Here is a 20,102-nt window from a genome sequence, read left to right as displayed (position 1 = left end):
ACAATTTAGGAACCACTGCAAAATGTCAAGGATTTACTGAATTTGTTTGCTGATGAAACCACAGGCAGCTGAGTGCAGAGTGCTAACTTTTATTCATGCAATCAAAGAGAAAAATGCTAAAGACATACTGAAGCACAGGCAAGGTTGCCTGCCTTAAAAATATTTTTGGGAGCTCGCTCTTGCAGATCTTATTGAGACAAAACTCTCATGTCTGCTGGGTTTTCATTAGAGCCATGCCAAAACCTGCAAAACTGGCTTTTGCCTTCATTATTTAGAGCTTTTTCCTTTAATACAGTTGTCTCCATAGCCTGACTCTGCATCCCTTACCCAGCTGAGTGTGGAAATCTCCACGAAACACCCTGGTACTCGCTGAGCAGCAATGCCTGATGCTGAGCACCTGTGGAACAATTCTCATCCACCAGCAGCAGGAATGCCATCCATGAGAGCTAAATGACAGGATCCTATTTGACTGATGGGATCACTCACACAAGTGTGAAATGCAAGACCTTGCCAGTTGCTTAAAAATATCACTTTTCACTAGTTGCACAGAGAGCAGAAATATTCCTGCTTCTGCCATATTTAAAAGGTACATAAATTGGCAGGTAGATAAACAAGAGAGAAAACTGTTTCAGGTGATTATCACTGCAACAGAAGTCAGACTTACTAGTAAACCTGAATAATTCAGCACTTAATCTCTGACTATTGCTGTAGTTTTCTATTGCTGATGTTCTCACAAAAAAAAAAGTTAATTTCAAATTGTAACTACTGGTTTTGGAAAAAAAATCCTACATAAAATTACTTTACTACAAATCTTAGATCTTAAGAAATTTCAGATTAATGAATTGGCCAATAGACAGCTAAATTTATACTGAAACTGTTTGGAAAAAGTCATTAGAAATCTGCAAAAAATTGTGAAATATTCTATAGTTGACAGAAAAATTGTTTAAAATCCTCCTAAACATCTTCCAGTATTCTAGTAAGTTGTTTAATAAAACCACATTGCTAACCATTGACTAGGAATACAACATGCCTCAATAATAAAATGAAGAGATGCTGATGGGAGCAGGTGATTTATTTTGTAGTAACTGTTACTATGCACTTTATTGATAAAGCTTCGTCTGCATTGTTTCAGCTGGGCATCTTCTAAGAAGTATTTGCAAGACAATGTTACCAGGAAGGTTTCCTTCTCCTTCCTTTTCAAGATGATTCACCCCTTGTGTTCTGTGCAGGAGATACTAATTTTTGTAGCATGATTCGAATTTCAAACTGTACTGTAGTCTGTATGAAAAACCCAACAACGTCTGTGTATTCCAAATACTGTTACTTAAATATGTATGGATGTTGGAGATCGTACACAGTGACCTTTTATCCGTCCCAGATTGTAAACCTACTGTGAAGTGACGGGATGCGTTTTTTCTCTCCCCCCTCCTTTTTAAAGAAGCAATAAAACTGTACATTAAAAGACAGGAAGGACATTACTGAGTTACAAAAGAATGCCCCCTTCGTCAATAATTTGTAAATGTAAACAAAAAAGTTCAAGTAGAAAAGCAAACAAGTGTGCTGCTGCTTTGAGTAGGTTTTCTCACCCCATGTGGGTAGGGCAAAGTTCTTTACAGGCATCTCTTCATGGTGGCCATGAAGCATCTCCAAAGAGCCCTGATGTTCTACCAGATATCACTGGTGAAGCTGAGCTCCTTGGCTGACAAAGGTAGCAAGGGGCTGTTCCTGTGGAACTCCTGGGGGTCCTTGACGGCGTTGTTGAGAGGTAGCTGTCCGTTGAGGAGCGTCAGGGGGATGTTACAGTACGTGTGGTGGTTGCTGACGGAGGCCATGGGCAGCGTGGCCGCAGACACGTCGTACTCGTAGCCGCGGCAGTAGTGCCTCATGTGCACAGAGTCTGCCTGCTGGAAATCGCCCAAACCCGCCCGCGACTCCACCAGCGTGGCAGAGGTGCCCGTGACGGCAAGAGAGGGCACAGTCTGGAGGTCTCCAAAGAGGCCCTGCTCTGCAGAATCCAGGACCTGATGCCGAGACACCACCTCCTTTTTCTTCCCTGGCATTTCAAAGACTAGGCGCTTCCAAAACTTAGAATTCAGTTTGCTGCTTTTTGGTCCTTTCCACTTGACCACTGAGAGAAGTTTGATGGTGTGCTTTAATGATTCCACTTCGTGATAATTCACCTTCCCTTTTAATTCAGTACACTCAATCAAAATAACTTTGATTTCTCCACTGACTAGCATGTTATGGAGTCTGTTTTCCATCTCAAAAATACTCCATCCTCTCCTGAGAACATAGTCTGGAGTTAACACGATAATGAGTCTTCTGCTTTGCTCAACACATCTTGTGAGATCTTCAATGTAGGCTACAAATTATAGAAAGAGAGAAAGAGTAAAGAATAAAGAAGTCTATTGTATTAAAACATCAGGCTTGCAATCACGTATAACAAAATCCTGCATTTTACTGATCCGCACCATTTAAAACAATGGGCATTTCAATATACTCCAACAAAAATAGGATTGTGTATCACAAAATATTTCTATTTATGGAGTACACATTGAAAACTCCTTAATAACACCCTCCATCCTTTGCTATTTTCCCCTGTTCATTGCAGCAGGATGACATTTACATAATACCCTTGCTGTGTAGGTGCATTAATGAATAAAACACACGGTTCACTTAGTGAAAAAAATATAGGTCGAAATCAACGCAATGTTTGTGTAAATTCTGACATTAACATTGGTTACAATTAACACTGTGCTGAGGGAAGCAGGCTGTGGGGAGTGGTTCCCGTGTTCCAGATGCAAAGACATGAGGGTGCTACATGAGGGTGTATGAACCATAACTTGCAAAAGCTCAAAAAGAAATGAACCCTTATCACATGCAGAACTTGTGCTATTGCATAGAAGCATCATGGTAGCTTTTTCTTCTTTAGGTATTGACCACAAAAGCATAAGAACATTCTTTGTGGCTCAGTGGTCTGTTTTAATATCACAAACCTGTGCTTCTATGTACCCCAAGGTATTAACAGAGACTTCACAAGTGACAGGAACAAATGGAAAATTTAAACATATTGGAAGTATTTATTTGTTGAGACATCAGTGACAAAGAAAATAGTAGAATTCTTATATTCATGCATGCCAAGTAGTTGCAAATGATCAGTGTAAGCAGAAATGCCAGCCCCATCAGCAGCTCCATGATGCCAGTTTACTGAACTTCAAAATATTTGTGAAGTTGGACTTTGATCCCTGAGTTTCACTTATCCCAGGGATGGTAGGGAAGAGAAGCCAAATACACTGGTCTGACATGGAACAGGATGGGAAAGAGATCTACTTACAGACCTGATCCAAAACCCATTCAAATGAACAGACTTCATTCAACAAACTTCAATGGGTTTTAGGTCAAGACCAGAAAAATTAAATCCCTTGAACAAAACCACTAAGGGCAGAAAATGCTCATTGGTTGCACAGTATTACAACTGCAAGCTTCCAGACAGGATATCTTTGTGTTTTTAAACTACATGAACCTCTTGACCATGCTATTGGGAATGTGCTGCCTGACAACAGAGGAAGTGTTAGAAATGAAGACTTGGACACAAGAGCTGCACAGAACAGATCTTTACTCAGCACAGGGCAGGACCTCTCTTACACATCTGCCCTCTAGCAAGAACAATAATTACAAATAACATCATTAATCAACATCTGTTACTGCAAGACTCATTTTATAGTCCCAGGCACCATACCACAGCATGCTTATTCACACCACTTCCAGTAAAGTAAATTGCTACAAAATAGGCCAACAGGAACATTCTAAAATAGCTTATTTTCATGAGACTGAAGGCATAGTTAGCATCAAATCTGCCTTTACCAATGTTTTATTTCACCACTTAGCAGCAAGAAGAATTTCTTTCACAAATGGAAAAAAGAGGCAATTGCAAACATCCCACAGACACACAAAAATTTAAGACATACACATACATTACAAATGTCTATGCAACAATCCTGACTTTTAGTTAATGGTTTATGACTTTTTAATCATGCAGCATTTACAGTTGTTTTTGTTTTTTTGTTTCTTGAAATACTTTATGAGGAAAAACCCCCCATTGTTCTGTGTAAAATAGTTACTCATTAATGAAAAAAATTCAACATTAAATCCATGGGAGAGGCAGTGGAGCGGGGAGAGAATCAGCAACAATGAGAAAATGATAAGCAGAACTGGTGAAACAAAACTTAAGGAAAGGTAGAAATGTTCAATACAATGGAAAGATATTATCCCAATGTATCAACAGCTCAGACTCTTCATTTTCTTCCTTTCTTTCTGCTCCCAAAAAGAAAGAATTTAGGTGGGAAGCTTCATCATTAGAGGTTGAATCTGCAAGATACAGTAAAACAACAAACTATCATGCATCTTTCCTGAGACATATTCATCCCTCCTCCAAACACTCAGAACACTGCTATGCACAAGACAATTCCCTGCAGGACACAGTCCTGGGCAGTACCATATGTCCAGGGTAGTGCTGAGCACGGCCATGCATATCCAAATGCATCCAATTGAGAAAAAATACAAATAAAAGAAAAACAAACAAAAAAATCACTCCACTTTCATCTCTTCAAATATCCAGCACTAATCATTTCAATAGCAACACCCCAACAATAATCCATCACACCATCGCAATCAAAAAGTCATCAGCCTTTGCCTTGGGCAAACAGGGTGGAAAGAAGACAGGAGAAATTCCCTATTTTCTTGGGTGGACATTTCTCTCCTCTGTGCTTCTCACATCTCTTTTGGATGCCCACCTTCCTTACTGGGTATCTTACACGTTAGAGCTCTGTGCTCAGCTGAGCAATGAACGCCTTCACAAACGGTCTTGAGGTGATCCCTCAAATTCCATGTTTGGAGCTGGTCACTAGTGGACATGGCCAATGAACAGGGGACATGTTGATGCACTGAGGGTAAAGTACACTGGGTTACAAGAAACTGGAACCCCAAGTTTCCAGCCATCTGGTCCAGATGTACTATACTGTACTTAGTACTCCCACTAACTCTAGCTTGGGACTACTACTGAAGGCAGGTGGCAATTTTCCTGGAGCCTGTGGCTCCATTGGGTGCACTCTACAATATGTCAAATTTGCACCACTTGAACATTTCTGTGAAGAAAAGCATGGGGAGACAGATTCCTGTCCCTGGAATTTCCAGCTTTATTTTTCCCACTGGTACCAATCTGACTGCATAAACCTCTGAGTTGCTAAATCATCTGCTCTCCTTTTACTTTAGAATTGGAGACTTCCCAAAATCCCTCAGGTTCAGTTGTCTGTCTCAAGTGTTCACTCTATTAGAAGGTACTAAATCTAAGCAATCTATATTGCAATGTGAGATGGAGAAAGGGTTGTTTTCACCTTTCCAGTGAGCTAAGAAATTATTGTCAGGCAGTGGCTCAGTTTCATTTGCAAGAAAAAAACTGAATAGGAAGTTCAGGAATAATGTCACCAACTAGTGTCAGCTGTAAAGCTCCAGAGCAACATATTTCCATCAGATAAATAAAATTCACTGTAACTTCACTTTTGCTGCAGGAGTTGTCAACTTCAATGATATTTCATTGTAAGGGGAGAAAAAAAAAACATTGTCTTGGTGAAGTCAGTATGGAATTATTCACTTTCAAGTCCCAAGGATTGTATTTTATCATAAATTAGAATGTAAAACTAAGATGTCAGTGTTAGATCGAACCCACTTGTTTTTACTGAAAAAACACATTTTAAATTTTGACCGTTTCCCCCCCTCCTTAAAACAGCATTTTGCAGTATGGTACAAAACTCTTCTCAAATTGTTAGCAATTGCCATAGTAAAAAAAGAAAATTTACATTGTGAGTGGCTCTATCAGTAACTTACTTTGCATCACCTTCAATGCAATGCCCAAGGAGGAATGGATAGCAAGAAGTGTTATATCCAAACCCAAACATTGTTTTAGTCTTGCCAGCAAATGGCAATCAAATTTGTCCTGACAGCAAGTATTTGCTCACCAAACATCATCTACATGTAATGATGCTGAACTGGAGTTTGAAGCACTGAAGAAGAGAATTTCAAGAAATGCATCCCATTTGCAATTGAATCATGTGCAACTGCCTATGGAATCCTTAATGAGCTACATTAACCACAGGCTGGAAGGAAACCTAATATGCAAGCAGACTAGGAGCAAGGAAATTAATGAACACTATGGGCACAGAGTTGCTTACACAAAGAAATGACTTACTAACCAGATTCAGATGATTTGCAGGAGTTGAGGGAGAAGGAAAAAAATACTAGAAATCATATAAAATCCTATGGATATTTTTGGGAAATATGGTTTGCAACACTATGAGAACCAAAGAGTATCTACCATCAAACCCATGCTGGTTGGTTCCTGGCACTCTGAAAATAACCAGCCTTTCTGTGTTTGGCAGCGTGACCATCACTTGAGAAAGTTATTTATAGAAGAGTAATTCAGTCCTGGTTTCCTAGCTGAATAGATCCCAAACCCTGAGTCTGATTACTTTATTATAACACCATTGATTCTGTGTCTTGCTTTTCCTATTTATTAAATATCCTTTGCTTCTCTTAGCTTGGACCAGAACAGCTGAAACACAAAGCAGAGCAATGGCCCCTTCCCAGAGAGAGCCAAATCCCAGGATGAGCTGAGGGACAGCTGATGAGTTTAACATAAAGACACAAATAATGCAGATTAGTGCACTATAGGACAGGCAGCACTTCTGCCTTTTGTTCATATTTATTCCTCTTTCAGCTGACATCCATGTGTATCCCTGCTACCCTCACCCATGCCTGACATTAAAAGTAAGGTTCATACAAAGCAGACAACCAGGGACTCCTGAAAGCAGTTTGTGGAGCTGGATACCAAAGAAATGGCATCCTGTACTTAACTAAGGCTCCTTGGGAACCCCAGACACATGGGCCAACTGGGTTTTCTTCATGCAGGAGCCCAGGAAGCTGGAATTCACCAGGCAAAAACCACACAGATGGGCAGACAAAACTACAAAGTGCCAGAACTACAATATTGACCATTATGTGCTTTTTATCACATGCCTTAGGCACTCTCCCCTTGTACTGAAAACTTCTAATTTTTCAGGTAAACAAGTATTTTTATCCATTACTGTCGTTCTTTTCACTGCCCAATCTTCATATCCTGGGCTGAGCTGGAGTGAATTGTTGGTGCTTTTTCAATTCTGTCAAGACCAAATGCACATGTGCTTAGAGAACAACTAGGTGATGCTCTAATAGATATGTATGGCTGGTATTAAAAGTCTAACTTGACAATTTTTACCTCTTAACTTTCAGGTTTTAAAATAATTTGCAGAAACCAGAGAGAGAAATACTTTCCTCTGATGTAGTCCTGATTATAGAAGAGTGAAGTGCAAATAGATATTTTTCACTGCAGACATCATCCTTGGCAAGACAAAAAATGGCTCAGGTGAAAACAACTCATTCTATTAACCCCCCCACCAACTACTCAATCTCCTCAGGTCTCCTAACCCTGAATTAAAAAATCTCACAGACCCTGAGTATTGTGGAAAAGGGTTTGTAAAAAGAGCCCTGAAAATGAATAGGGTGAAAACAATGAGAACTGCTCAGGAATTCAGTAACAAGTGCAAGTGCATCTCAGGGATCCCAGTCTCCTTACACAGGGTAACTTGTCAGGTTATGCCTAAGTTACCTGGCAGGGAGGTGTGTGTGCTGTCAGCTTTGACAGAACGAAGAACACTCATCCTGATGAGACCAAAGAGTATTCTTTAAGAAAGAATAGTTGCTACAGTACTTCCCATAACATGCAACTCACTTCCTGGGTTAAATGTCTCCATTGCCATGTCTCCCTGCTGGGTCACCAGTCTTGCCTTCCATGGCTGTGTGGGATTCTGTTCCATCTTGCCAGCTCAGGGACTTGGATCCATCCATGCTGCTCTGAGGCAGCACCGAGAGTCATCACAAAGGTCCCTGCTGGCCACGCTGTGGCAGGTGTTGCTGAGGCCACTGGCATCCTTCATGATGCCTCTCCCTCCCACTAGGACAAAATGCTCTGCTGAGATAAAATTTGTATCCCAGCAGGGCTCAGAACCAACACCTACTGCAAAACATGACTCAGCCCCATCTGACCTGAACCCTGGAATCTGCTTCCCAATGGTGAAGAGGTGGCCTCAGTCCCCACAGCCAGCACCTCTGTCCTCCTGGGGACAGCAGCAGTCGCTCCATGGACATCCCTGAACCAGACACAGAGCTGAAAGCAGAGCTTGGACATGTCCCAGGCACAGCACATCTGGCTGTAATCTCTCCCTCAGCTGCACAGGGACATGCAGAGCCCATCACAGCTTTCCCCCAGAGGTTAGCAATGAGCCAGCTGGACAAAAACACAATCAAACTTGTCCCTGAATTTTCCCCAAGTCAGCTTTTTAGGTTGGTTGCAGAACTGCACAAGAAAATTAACGAAATAGTATTTGACAAATCTATTTTTTGCCTGCTCTCAAATGCAGGGAGCAGCTGTAGGAGCTGCATGCCAAGAAGGAATGAATGGTGCACACCCTCCCGTGGCAGCTCCTCACAACTGCAGGCATTGCAGGAAGCACCAGCCGTACACAGCTCCAGGCTGCACTGCTGGGGTGACGCACACCAAGGTACACAGGATGCAGAAGGACACACATCACAGCAGAGAGTGGGAAACGATTACATTGATGAAAGTAATTTACCCTGAAAGATGAGGAAGCGAAACATGTAAGAAGAGATATTTCCTAAAATACAACGGTAGCTGTGATCAACCCCCCATTTTTCTACAGAAATCTACCCTAGAGAGCTATATATTTTGTCACATCTGCCACTTTTTGCGACAGTCACTCTAAAACATGCTATGTTTTCCTCTGAAGTTTCTAGCAGGCCCATTCCACATCACACTGCCTGCACTAAGCACTGCAAGTCCTTGTGAGAGTGGTGAGTTCTAGGCAGAACACAGGCACGCTCCACTGCTCCAGGGCACACGGAGAGCTCACAAATGCAGGAGGCAGAGTCCTCCCTCCTTCCCCACCCTCACCCTCCCTCTAGCCCCTCTTGAAATAAAGTGCTTTCCCCCATATCTTTTTCAAAGCTAAAGCATGCAAATCACACTCATTTCAGCTCCACATTTTATTCTGCCTTGTCATTATGTCTGATTAGGCGTTCTTGAAGCTCCATGTGTTAGAATCAGGCCTTTTCATAATACTGAAGAAGTGAGTTTGAGAGGAAAGAAGAAGGATTAAATCTGTGAATGTTCATAAATGAGAACTGACATTTTCAGGTACCCTACATTTTCAGGAGAGGTTTAATGAATATCCAAAGTGATGGCAAGTATTTGCTGAGTGTCTTGCTGACAAGAATAGACAAAAATAAAATACCATGCTGGCTGGAACAACAATTCGAGAAAAGAATCTCATTTCAGATTAACCTGTGCTTCAGCATAGTTATTATTGAAGAGTTAACTTTAAACTTCTTAGTTCATTTGCATAATTGTTATGTCTAACTCTGCTATATTGTTGGATATGAAACAACTAGTTACAACAATTCTGTGGGTTTTACCACAAAAATATGTATTTTATCTTAATAATGTCTAAAAATTTGATATAATTTGCTTATACTGTAAGAAATAAGAAAGCTAAGAGCCAAGACCCCTTTCTGTAATTTCTCACAATGGGAGAAAAACTTACACCTTGTGGGGGCAAAAAGAAAAAGTGAATCAGCTCTAAACTAGGAGCTGAAAATGCATGTGATAAATTCAAGCCCTCTGCACAGGCCTTTCATGATCTCTGGTGAGGCTCTGACTCCTCTTTCTCAGTGGAAAGGGTTCAGAGCTCTGTTTCCAGCACTCTCAAAGGTCAGAGAAGAAACAGGCTCTGACTCCTGGGTCAGGCACTGGTGCTTGGCACAGTGAGGCAGCAGTTTCAAGTCTTTTGGCAAGCAGGTTGTAATGCAGCTATGCTCGAGCTATTCCATGTTTGGAGACATCTGCTCCACTACAGCCATTGCTTTGTTCTCTTGTTCATATTTCCTACACAGTAGCACATACAGAGAGAAGTTCATGTTCTTTTCTATTGTTTTTATGTTTTTATGAAAGTAATTTGGAGATGGAATTTATAAAAAAAAAAAAACAAGCTGTTTTTTCACAAGGGTAGCACTTCAAATAAATGTGATATTAAAGCAAACATACTGTGCATTCAAAATTCATCAACACAATGGATATGATTTGTGGTCTTTTTGATTTGCTCAAAAATGAGTCTGGTAGAAGAAATGACATAACTACCACTAGGAAAGCATTGACCTTTGGAAGAGACATCCAAAGGTGCTGCTGAATCTTATGAGACTTCCAAGTTAAGGAAAAACTCAAAAGACAACAGAAAAGATGACTTTTACTTGGAAAGCTGCTGCAGAGAAAACAACTAATCACTGAAAAAAATAATAATCCCATTTTCAATGTAACAGAGATGATAAAATCTTTTAGAAGGTTTCCTGCTTAGTTACCTGTGTTTGATGTAGACATTTTGGACTTGGTATTGCTTGCAGTGCTGCAGCCTTCCCTGTAGGAAGGTCCAGCTCCTGCCCCACTGAAATCAATGGCAGTTCCCTCTGATTTCAGTGGTGCTCCAACAGAGGACTCAAATTTGCAGTGCTGAGGAAACTTTTCCAATCTTTGCAACCACTTCCCAAGGTTTTCCATATCTAGTACTTATTGCACAGTCCAGGCCTTTGTGACACATCAGACAGAAATTAAACTGAAAGGTCAGAAATACTTACTTCCACTAGGGATCAGGTCCCTATCTGGAATGAAGAGCTTATATCCATAGTGCTTTTCTAGAACATCTGGCAGAATTTCAAGTGCAAACTGCTCCTCTTCATTATTATCACGATCTAACGCATCGGGATCCACTTTGGTGTATGAAAGATAAGCATCATATTCTTTGTTGTCTGTAAGAAAGCAAATCATGTTCAGCCTGCTGTTTGCAAGAGCACTATAAGGATCACAGGAGAGTACTGGGAAATTGTATTATTCCTTGAAACCACCAAGCATTTCCCAACAAAATGGGGACTTTTCACAGGAACATATAATCTGGCTTCCAGGCAGAAATCTCATGGATCCTTTCAGTTTTCTTCTGCATGCTGAGCAATAACTCTTTTCCATGTGGTCAGACACATGCCACAGCTGAAAAGATCATAGGCAAAATTTTCATACAAATACTAAAGTGGAAACTTTTATTCTAAGCCTTTACATATTTGTAATGCAATTATTTCAGCTTCTGTTCCTCAAGAGTTCTAGTAGTATGTTAAAGTTTTCAGCTTGGAAAAATTTTGAGCCCGGAAAATTTTGAGCAAGGAACATTTCCTTCCATAAGTAATTGTGAGAAAAGACATGACTTAATTCAAACAAATACTGACTATTCAGAAAACAATGCCAAATACAAAAAGTTAAAGCTTTTTTTTTTTTTTTTTTTTTTTTAGAAAATCCCATAGTTTTAAAAGTCAATACTAAAATTTTGGATCACAATTCACTTGATTTCAAATCCAGGAGATTAGAAATACTTAGGGATCACATTATAAGAGAGACAAATAACTCCCATAAAGGGCAACATTCCTTCTCTTCTTCGTCCTCCTGCCCAGCACTGGGGCTTGTCTCCAGCTCTGCTTCTGAACCATGGAGCTAAGAGCTCATGAGTGTGCCAGGAACAGAAGTGGTGCCACCACAGAGCTGGGGACCCACGCTGGGATCAGACTGTCTTAGCAACATTTCTCTTTGTATTCCTCTGCAGTAATGGAAAACAGTATATTGAAAAAGTCAACCTTCAGCAATTCAGCCTCCAGGGAAGAGCCCAGCTGCCATTATTTACAGAAAATGAAAAATCAAATAGTTAATGTTGTGAGAAGAAAACTGCATGAATGGAGGGTTTCTGAGTACCAATTATCTATAAAGAATAGTGCACATGAAGGATAATTAAAGCAGTCAAAATTCCTCAGTATATTCTGATAAAAAGAACAAATACCTAATCACAATAAAATATATCTCTTGACAACCTTGAACTGACAGTTACTTATAATTCCTGACACAAAGCCAGACCCATGAGGGTCAGAGCTGTAGTCAAAGCATGTGAATAATTCCATATTTGTAAAAGGCAATTTGCCTAGTGTCACCATGGCTGTAGGGGACGATGGAAGATGTCCACCTGGCTTGCTGACATTCCTCTGAAGTGAACAGGCCAGCCAGCTTTGGAGGCCTGTCCAAAACCTGCCGCTCTGTCCATAAGGAAGCCTGCCAAAACCTTTTAAGTGACCCCAGGGGCAGCATCCCTGCTCAGGTCTGGGAGCTGCCGAGCTCTGACGTCCCCGGCTGCAGAGCACCGCGGTCCCCGAGCCCCCTGCCCCTGCGGGGGCACGGCTGCCCTGCCCACTCACCTCAGCTCCCAGTGCCAGCCAGCAGGATGCTGGCAGAAGCAGCTCCCTCGGGCTGCTGGGAGCTGGTGCAGTGGTGGTACAGCTCCACAGCCTCTGCTGGCTCCCCACAAGCTCCATGTACCAGGGCAGAGGAGAAGCTGCCCACACTCACCCACCACTGGCTCTGGGGGCTCTGGGAGCAGCAATGTTTGGAGCCATTTCCTAAATGGATCCTTTAATCCTCAGTGTCATTTTCTCTAAAAGCAAAGGTACACACAACACAGGAAGTGTGTGTGTCCAACATTGCTTACGTGGGATATTTTTAGAAATAGGAATAAAGCAGATCTGTTGAGTTCCAAATCTTCTTTTTTAAAGAAATACACATAAAAGTGGAAAATGACCCTGAGATTGCATCTATACAGCTGAGTGCTCATGGGAGCTGGGTATGCTCCCACTACTGCCTACATGAGAAGAAACAAAGATCCCCACATATGCTTTGACTTCTGTAACACTCTGCCTCCATCTTTCATCCTGCAGGATCAGAATGAGACACAAAGCTGTGAAAGGTCTACAGTTATGCACTGGAAAATAAAAGGTTGTTTTCAAAATTTATAGGCACACAAAATCCCCTATGTACTCAAGGGGCTTCCTCTAAACAACCAGAAAATAATATTGTTTCATAAATTAAAAAGTGATTGAACCAAGGAAGTTAGATGAGTAAAAATGCAGCAAGTTCACACTGAAAACACAGGATAAGCAAATTGAAGCAGGCTGGAGGAAGTTAGTACTTTTGGTTGGTATGAAGCAGGGATATGATGTTGGTAGAATCCCAAGGTTTTTCAGGTAAAGTACTTCTCAGATCACATAATCTGACCTTTCCCTTTGTCCTAGGTACCAGTATAAATATTGTGCAATATTGTAGATTATGGAAAAAGCATAATTTTAGTTTTTTCCCAATCATGCATGAGGATTGAGAAAGAGCAAATTTCCTGATCTCTATTCCTGCTATTTATCACAGAATCACAAAGATTCTGAGCTGGAAGGGACCCACAAGGATCACCCTTCCTCTTTGTAAAATCCCCTAGATGTCATTCCATCCATTCTCCACGACTCCTATGGATTTCATCATAGTGGAACCTTTTCACACCATATCTACTCATTGTGAAACAGAATCATTTATCACTGTGATAACAGAACAGCCAATTGCAGAAAGAAACATGTCTATGCAACTGCACTTTGTTTTGGCACTGTGGAAAATATATTCCCTGCTCTCTTTTCAAATACATTAGAGTTTCTGAATGTACCATTCCAGAGCCTGTGTGACTGCTAAATGTTGCAGTGGGCTATGGCAAGCACCTGTATTTGAATACTGCAGTTTCTCTCTTTAGGAGATACTACTTAGATGCATATTAATAGCACATTAATTATAAAATTAGTGTTAAGAACATAGTAATAGGATTTAAAGACTGGGATTTAGTTTACAGGGCTTACTCCAACTTCATAGGAGAAAGAATGTTCTATATTCAGGAGAATGAAAGCTTCAATTTAAAAATACAAGTTTAGCTTTAGGCACCAAACAGAATATATGCTAGTGAGAGGGAAGGTGGGGGAAGAAAAATGGAAAAAAATCTGGCTTATTCCTAAAGATACTCCCCAAGCAAGCTGCACATTCCCACCAAGTTGTTTACAGTCCCCAATGGACTGAGGTAACCAGTTAGCCTCATATCACCTCTCCTTAGTCAGAGGAGGTCACTGGAAGCCTGGTGGCAATTTAGTGAAAATGCTTCCTGAAGAATACCTGATGAAAGGCTGCTCAGATGGACAGTGTGGATCTCAGGAGAAGGGACCCTGGGCACATGTGGCACTGGACACATGAATGTGAAGAGTTCACAAATGACATGTGAGCCTCTGTAGCAGACTCATGAACAATTCTTGTGGCTGCCTTTTGCTCATGGCAGACTCCAGTGACATTTCTCTGGAAAGACTCATTGATCTCAGGGGACTTTGGGAGAAATTCTTAGGGCTTTACACTGTTGTGTGTTCAGTAGTTTAAACTAGCAGCAGGTGTCTTTTAGGATTCATTTCAATCTCACCAGTTTGGGTCTCTGAAATATTTCCATTGCATATATTGAGTTTCCTGTGCAACTGCTTACCATCAGCTGCTTCATCTCCTCCAAAGTTCTGTCTGTAGAACAGCATTAACTCTATGTTGTAGCACTTATAGATGGTCACGAGCAAAATAAGCAGAAGAAGGATGGCTCCCAGTCCTCCAGCAAGTTCTATTTTGTAGATCAAATCTAAAATTAGCAAGGAAAGGCAAAAAGGTTATGATCTTTCCAAGCTATATTTTTCTAATCCACTGTACAATTCCACATAAAATTGTGCAGCTTCCAATTACAACCACCATAACATTAAAAATGCCTAATAATTTTGTCCATTGCCTATTACTTAATTTTACTCATTTACTCCATCTACTGCCCATCTGAAATAACCATCTGAAATCCAGAATGCATTTGAGGATATACATGTAAATCTCCTACACAGGAACTATGCAGTGATTTTACACAGAGGAGTAACCAACTTTTAATGAGCTGGTGCAGTTTGAAACTTTTGCATTGGTAGAATGCATCAAATGCTGTATGCAGCATTTGGAGAACAGATTGGCCAGGATCTGGTCCCTTCCCCTCCAAATTAGACAGCTTTGGTTTTCTATTTGTGAAGCCTGTGGACAAGCTGATGTCAGCTGCCAAGCCAGGGCTTCAGCTGGATCACTGGAAAAGGAGTTGAGCTTGCAGGAAGCCACACAAGAAGCCAGGAGCGCACATCAGGCTGCAAAGAGCCTCTTTGTCATGGCTGCTAACAGAGTTCTCACATATTTGTAGAGTTCACATTATACTTTAATGGGACTGAGTGTTAGTTAGAACTTCCTACTCAGATGCTTTTGTTAGGAAACATCACAAGAACTCAAGGAACTTCACGAATGCATCCAGACACAGTGATCCATCTTTTACAGCTGGGGAAACACGCTTAGAAAAGAGATGCAGCATGTTCAAGGTCATTCAGCAAACCAATGACAAAATGGGATAAAACCCTTTGGATACCAGTCCAGAGCTCCCTCTGATGCAAGGGACTAACTTGAACAGCATTGCTCTTTATCCTGAAATGTCCTCTGAAAGCAATATTGCTCCTAACACCACCTGGCATATTACTTAGCCATAAAAGACAGAGGATGACAATTTGACTCTCACAGCCTGTATTGGTTCAGATAAGATGTCATGAAGATATTTGCTGCTGTGACAAACACAGCGAGAAGTTGCCAAACTCATACAGGCGGGACAAAGTTCTTGTGATCTTTACGCTTCCAAAACTTAGGCCAGAAAAAATTATTCGTATGTCATTTGTGTCACTTTCAAGACAAAAAGCAAATTAGCTGAGTATCTTTGGGGGTTATTTTTGCCTCACCATGCCTTCTATTTCAATAATTAACATCAGATGTCAAGCTATTCCCAGTTTACAGTATCTGTGATGTCTGTCTGGCAAGAAGTCATGGACTAATAGATGGAAAAGTCTATTATAATAGCTACTTAATCTTTGAGAACACAGGGAATTCATGAGACTTTTACTACACTGCATGATAAAGCCTGCATGTGCTCTGGGGGATAAATCTAGGCAAATGGAGAACAGAGTAGGTTAAAATCACTTTTGAGGGGATTTTTTTTTTAATTGTATTGAATCTTTTTTGCTAGGAAACAGAGATGATGGCAAAACTGCCAGCTTGGAAGGAAAGAAAATGCTGAGCCTTGCAGCCCACACAGGAGCACAGAGTCGTGTCCACTTTGGTGGGGGGAATAGGAGGGTATTAAGCAAACCCACAAAATCCAGCTGGAAAGGCAAAATTGATCAGCTTTTGCATGTCCAGTATTTGTCCTTCTGCCCCATGAACTCTCCTAGAGTACAGACATAAGGAGGGAGAAAGCTGAGGCTTTTGAGCTCTCCTTATTTCCATTCCAAAGTGAAATCAACGAGAAAAACCCAGGATGTTCAATTTTCTTGCCTACTCTACTTTGCCTTGGCATCTGATTAATTCCTTCCTCCTCCAGTGGTCCTCACTGAGATAAATAAGGAAGCAGCGTATCCAACACTAGAAAAGAAGCTGAATCTGGTCTCTGTGCTCTAAGAATGACTGAAAAATAGCAAATAGTAATATTGATAGTTTCTAGTGTAAAGTAATGTAGAAGGACCTTGCCACAATATATTACACATATTACAGAGGATCATGGTCTTTAAAATAGCAAAAGTCTCATAAATACCCAATAAATGAGAGACAACTACATTTTAGAAGTTCCTCATAATTTAGGGATTTATCAGTATCAAACCCATCCCCCTTAAAATGAGTTCCTTGCATGCCTTAATTAAAGGCAGCCTCCTTGAAAAAAATCATGAGGAAAAGTCATCATAATCTTTACTTTTATCTCAATTCGCTACTTCTTGCCACTAAAAGCATGGTCTGACTTTATTCTGTGGTTTCTGACAAGTTATTTATCTTTCAGGACAGTTATATTATAGACTATGTAGACTTCAGTCACTAAATACTGGACTGTTTTCAAACCCTTTTGAAGGGAATCCTGAACTATTCCCACAACTAAGGGACAACTGGGTGTATATTGCATTTCCATGTTATTTGAGCACCAAATATGCCAGGACAGCACGGAGGAAAAAAAATAAAAGCAAACCAAACCCAGGAATGTCCAGAAATTATTTCTGAACTGCTTGAAAGCAAGTTACAATGTGGTCTTGAATTAAGTCAGTAAAGTATGTGACAGCAGCCAGTTGTGTTCAGGTCTTAGGAGCATGTCTGGCTCTGCCTTTGCATTGGTAGCTTTGGGTTTGAAACTTGATTTGGTTCTTTTTCAGGTGAAAACCCCAAACAATAAAAATGATCCTAAATGATGGCACATGCTCTGGGGCTATTGCTACACTGGAGCTGTGCAAAAAGTCACGCCTGTATTCTCCTGAAGGTTTGAGGGGACTTTACCACTAATACAGCAAAAGACTTTATTATATTTTCCCTGAACATTTGAACAGCTAATTTTTCTTTTGTTTTTCAACACAAATTATGTATTAAAAATAACTATCTGATGTCAAAACAAGAACTCTAGAAAATATTATACAACATCTACAATTTAGATTTTGGGGTTATTCCTGTTTTTCATCCAAGCCAGAAAAAAAAACCAAAACAAAACAGAAGAGAGGGCAGATCTGGAGACAAAACAGAACTACTGTCAAACATGGATAATGCAGCCTCTTGTCAAACATGGATAATGCAGCGCTTAACAGGTAAGTCTTTGGAGGGAGGGGGATTTCTCTGACTGAGAGATCTGTGCTGCAGCACATTGCAATAGAAATCCCTTCTTTGACACACACAAAGGATGCTGGTCAAAGCTTTCTGCAAGTCCTGCTCTAAATCTTGTCCCAGCTCAGTAAATACAGTAGTATTTCCTGACTCATGAATATCTCATGAAAATCTAAGCTGAAGAAAGTTAGGATAAGAAGCAATTAAATCAAGTTGCAGAAAGGAAAAGTTTGGTCAAGTATTTGTGAGAGCTTAATAAATAACAAACAGGACAATGGGACAGGCAGTCAAAGGACACAGTAAAATACAGTGGTTATTTTAAATGACACTTTAATAGCCTGAAAATCAACTACTGAGAGTGCCTGAGGGGAATATAAGTTTTCTACAGCCACAGTGCAGAGAGAAATGAAATAGTAGCTGCAAAGTCATCCTTTCCACCTTCAAATTCTGTATTCAGCAGTGCTTCTTCCATAATTCCAACAGAGCCCTGAAATATCTGCATTTTTTTTTGTTATAAATAAACCGAGCTTGTTATTCTACTATATGCACACAGTGCCAACAGAGATACACTTACTATCAGTTGTATATTTATGAGGTTCAGTGGAAGCAAAGGTAGAACACTTTTTGCACTAGACATTAATCCTTCATCATGATGACCAGATTCCTTAATTAAAGCTGTGACAACCTGTCAGTTTAGATCACAGAATTATAGAATTGTTTCGGCTGGAAAACACCTCCCAGATGATTGAGTCCAGCCATTAACCCAGCACTGCCAAGCCCACCACTAAACCATGTCCACGAGGGCCACATCTACGTGGCTTTCAAATCCCTTCAGGGATGGTGACTCCAGCATCTCCACATCCTTTGCCACCTGGCAGCTTTCCAGCCCCTCTGCCCCAGCCTGGAGCTTGCTGCGACCCAAGAGCAGGACCAAGCGCTTGGCCTTGTGGAACCTCACACACCTGGCCTCAGCCCATGGATCCAGCCAGTCCAGATCCCTCTGCAGAGCCGTCCTGTATGGAAGTTTGTAGCAGATAGTAGAATAATCTGCTAGATCAACATTCCTTTATTCCAACTTTGCCACAGTGGAAGCACACAAAGGACTGGAGACGCCCTTTCAGATTTGCCTTACGAAAAGGATTCTTCTCCTGTTTTGGCAAAATAATTTACATCCAAGAGTGATGGCAGAGGTCTGGATAATGAATCAACTCTTTAGTCAATCTCCTGTGCTGATGTTCTGTGGTTTCACATAACAGCTTTGCCCCAAGGGTGGAACCTTCCCTTGCTTTCCCAACAATTACTATCTTATAGCTTTTGTGTTTCCTAATATACTGTATCTCAGAGAGATCAGCATCCCATCTAAATGTCAGCCCACTTATGAATAGGAGAGCTGATTGAACAAACAACAGAAGAACTGCCATGAGATACTGTTACACTCCCTTGACAGTGACTTTTTCAAACACTGAGCACAGCAGCACTTTTAAATTGGGCACATTCAAATCCCAACGGTTTCCTTTCTGCTATAGGTAATTTTTCAGTAGTGGTGTTCTCCATTCAGGAACAGTATCAAGCAAGACAACCATGATGGGGTAACTCTCTATGTATTTGTAGCTCCCATTGCATGTTTTCATTCCTGATGCAGTTAGAAATCAAAATGCATGGAAATAGCTTAAAATTTTCAATTTAAAACACAAAGCCAGGAAGTGGAGAAGCATGAGAACATCTGACCTCACTGTCAGGTCACCTGTTCTAAGAAACGTAAGTTTTAACTGGCCTAGTTAGTCAGTTTTGGGTCAAATTCATAGGTTGTTTAGTCCAAAATACTTCCCCTGATTATTGGTGCCTTATCCGTGAGTGTATTCCAGGCAAGTGCATCATCTGCAAGGCCAATTTTCTAGACACTGAAGAACAATCCATGATTTTTTTTCCCCACAAATGGTAAACTGAAGCTGTACAGAAGCCCACTTCAGCTCCAAGCAGGCACACAGGAGTCCAGGCTGGCTCAGAGAGGTCAGCAGGACCTCTGATTGATGTGTTGCTGCTGAGGCAGGTGAGGTCACAGATAACTAAAAAAGGAGAATTACCTTTTTTGCGCAGAAGAACACTGGCGTGTTTCCGTCCATTTCTGTTCTCCACGTGACACGTGTAGTTAGCCAGGTCTGCCTCCTCGACAGCATCAAAGATCAATGTCAACTCAACTTCTTTTTCTCCAAGATGTTCTCTGAGGAGTCTGAAAAGAAGGATACAGCCTTTGCTTTTACTGAATTAACATGGATGGCAGATTCCCAAAAGCACTATGGTTTCTCAGCACCTGACAATGTTCCTT

General features: G+C 40.9%; 1 protein-coding gene across 16 annotated transcripts in view; it reads right to left on the bottom strand.

Annotated features, from left to right (window-relative positions):
- Window positions 1–920: 920 nt before the first annotated feature.
- IL1RAPL2 (interleukin 1 receptor accessory protein like 2) overlaps window positions 921–20,102 on the bottom strand; it is a 348,789-nt gene continuing 329,607 nt past the window's right edge. For all 16 annotated transcript variants that reach the window (XM_053990432.1, XM_053990441.1, XM_053990434.1 and 13 more), the window contains 4 exons: window positions 19,861–20,006; window positions 14,577–14,720; window positions 10,795–10,965; window positions 921–2,362 (listed from right to left, as the gene is read on the bottom strand). In XM_053990432.1, the coding sequence (XP_053846407.1) occupies window positions 1,665–2,362; window positions 10,795–10,965; window positions 14,577–14,720; window positions 19,861–20,006 (1,159 nt within the window). In that variant the 3' untranslated portion in view covers window positions 921–1,664. The remainder of the gene's footprint in view (window positions 2,363–10,794; window positions 10,966–14,576; window positions 14,721–19,860; window positions 20,007–20,102) is intronic.

This window comes from Vidua macroura, chromosome 14 (genome assembly GCF_024509145.1).
Source record: "Vidua macroura isolate BioBank_ID:100142 chromosome 14, ASM2450914v1, whole genome shotgun sequence".
In the NCBI taxonomy this organism is placed as follows: Eukaryota; Metazoa; Chordata; class Aves; order Passeriformes; family Viduidae; genus Vidua; species Vidua macroura.
The sequence above is the reverse complement of the archived record's forward strand: the minus strand, read 5'-3'. Positions and strand labels throughout refer to the sequence as shown.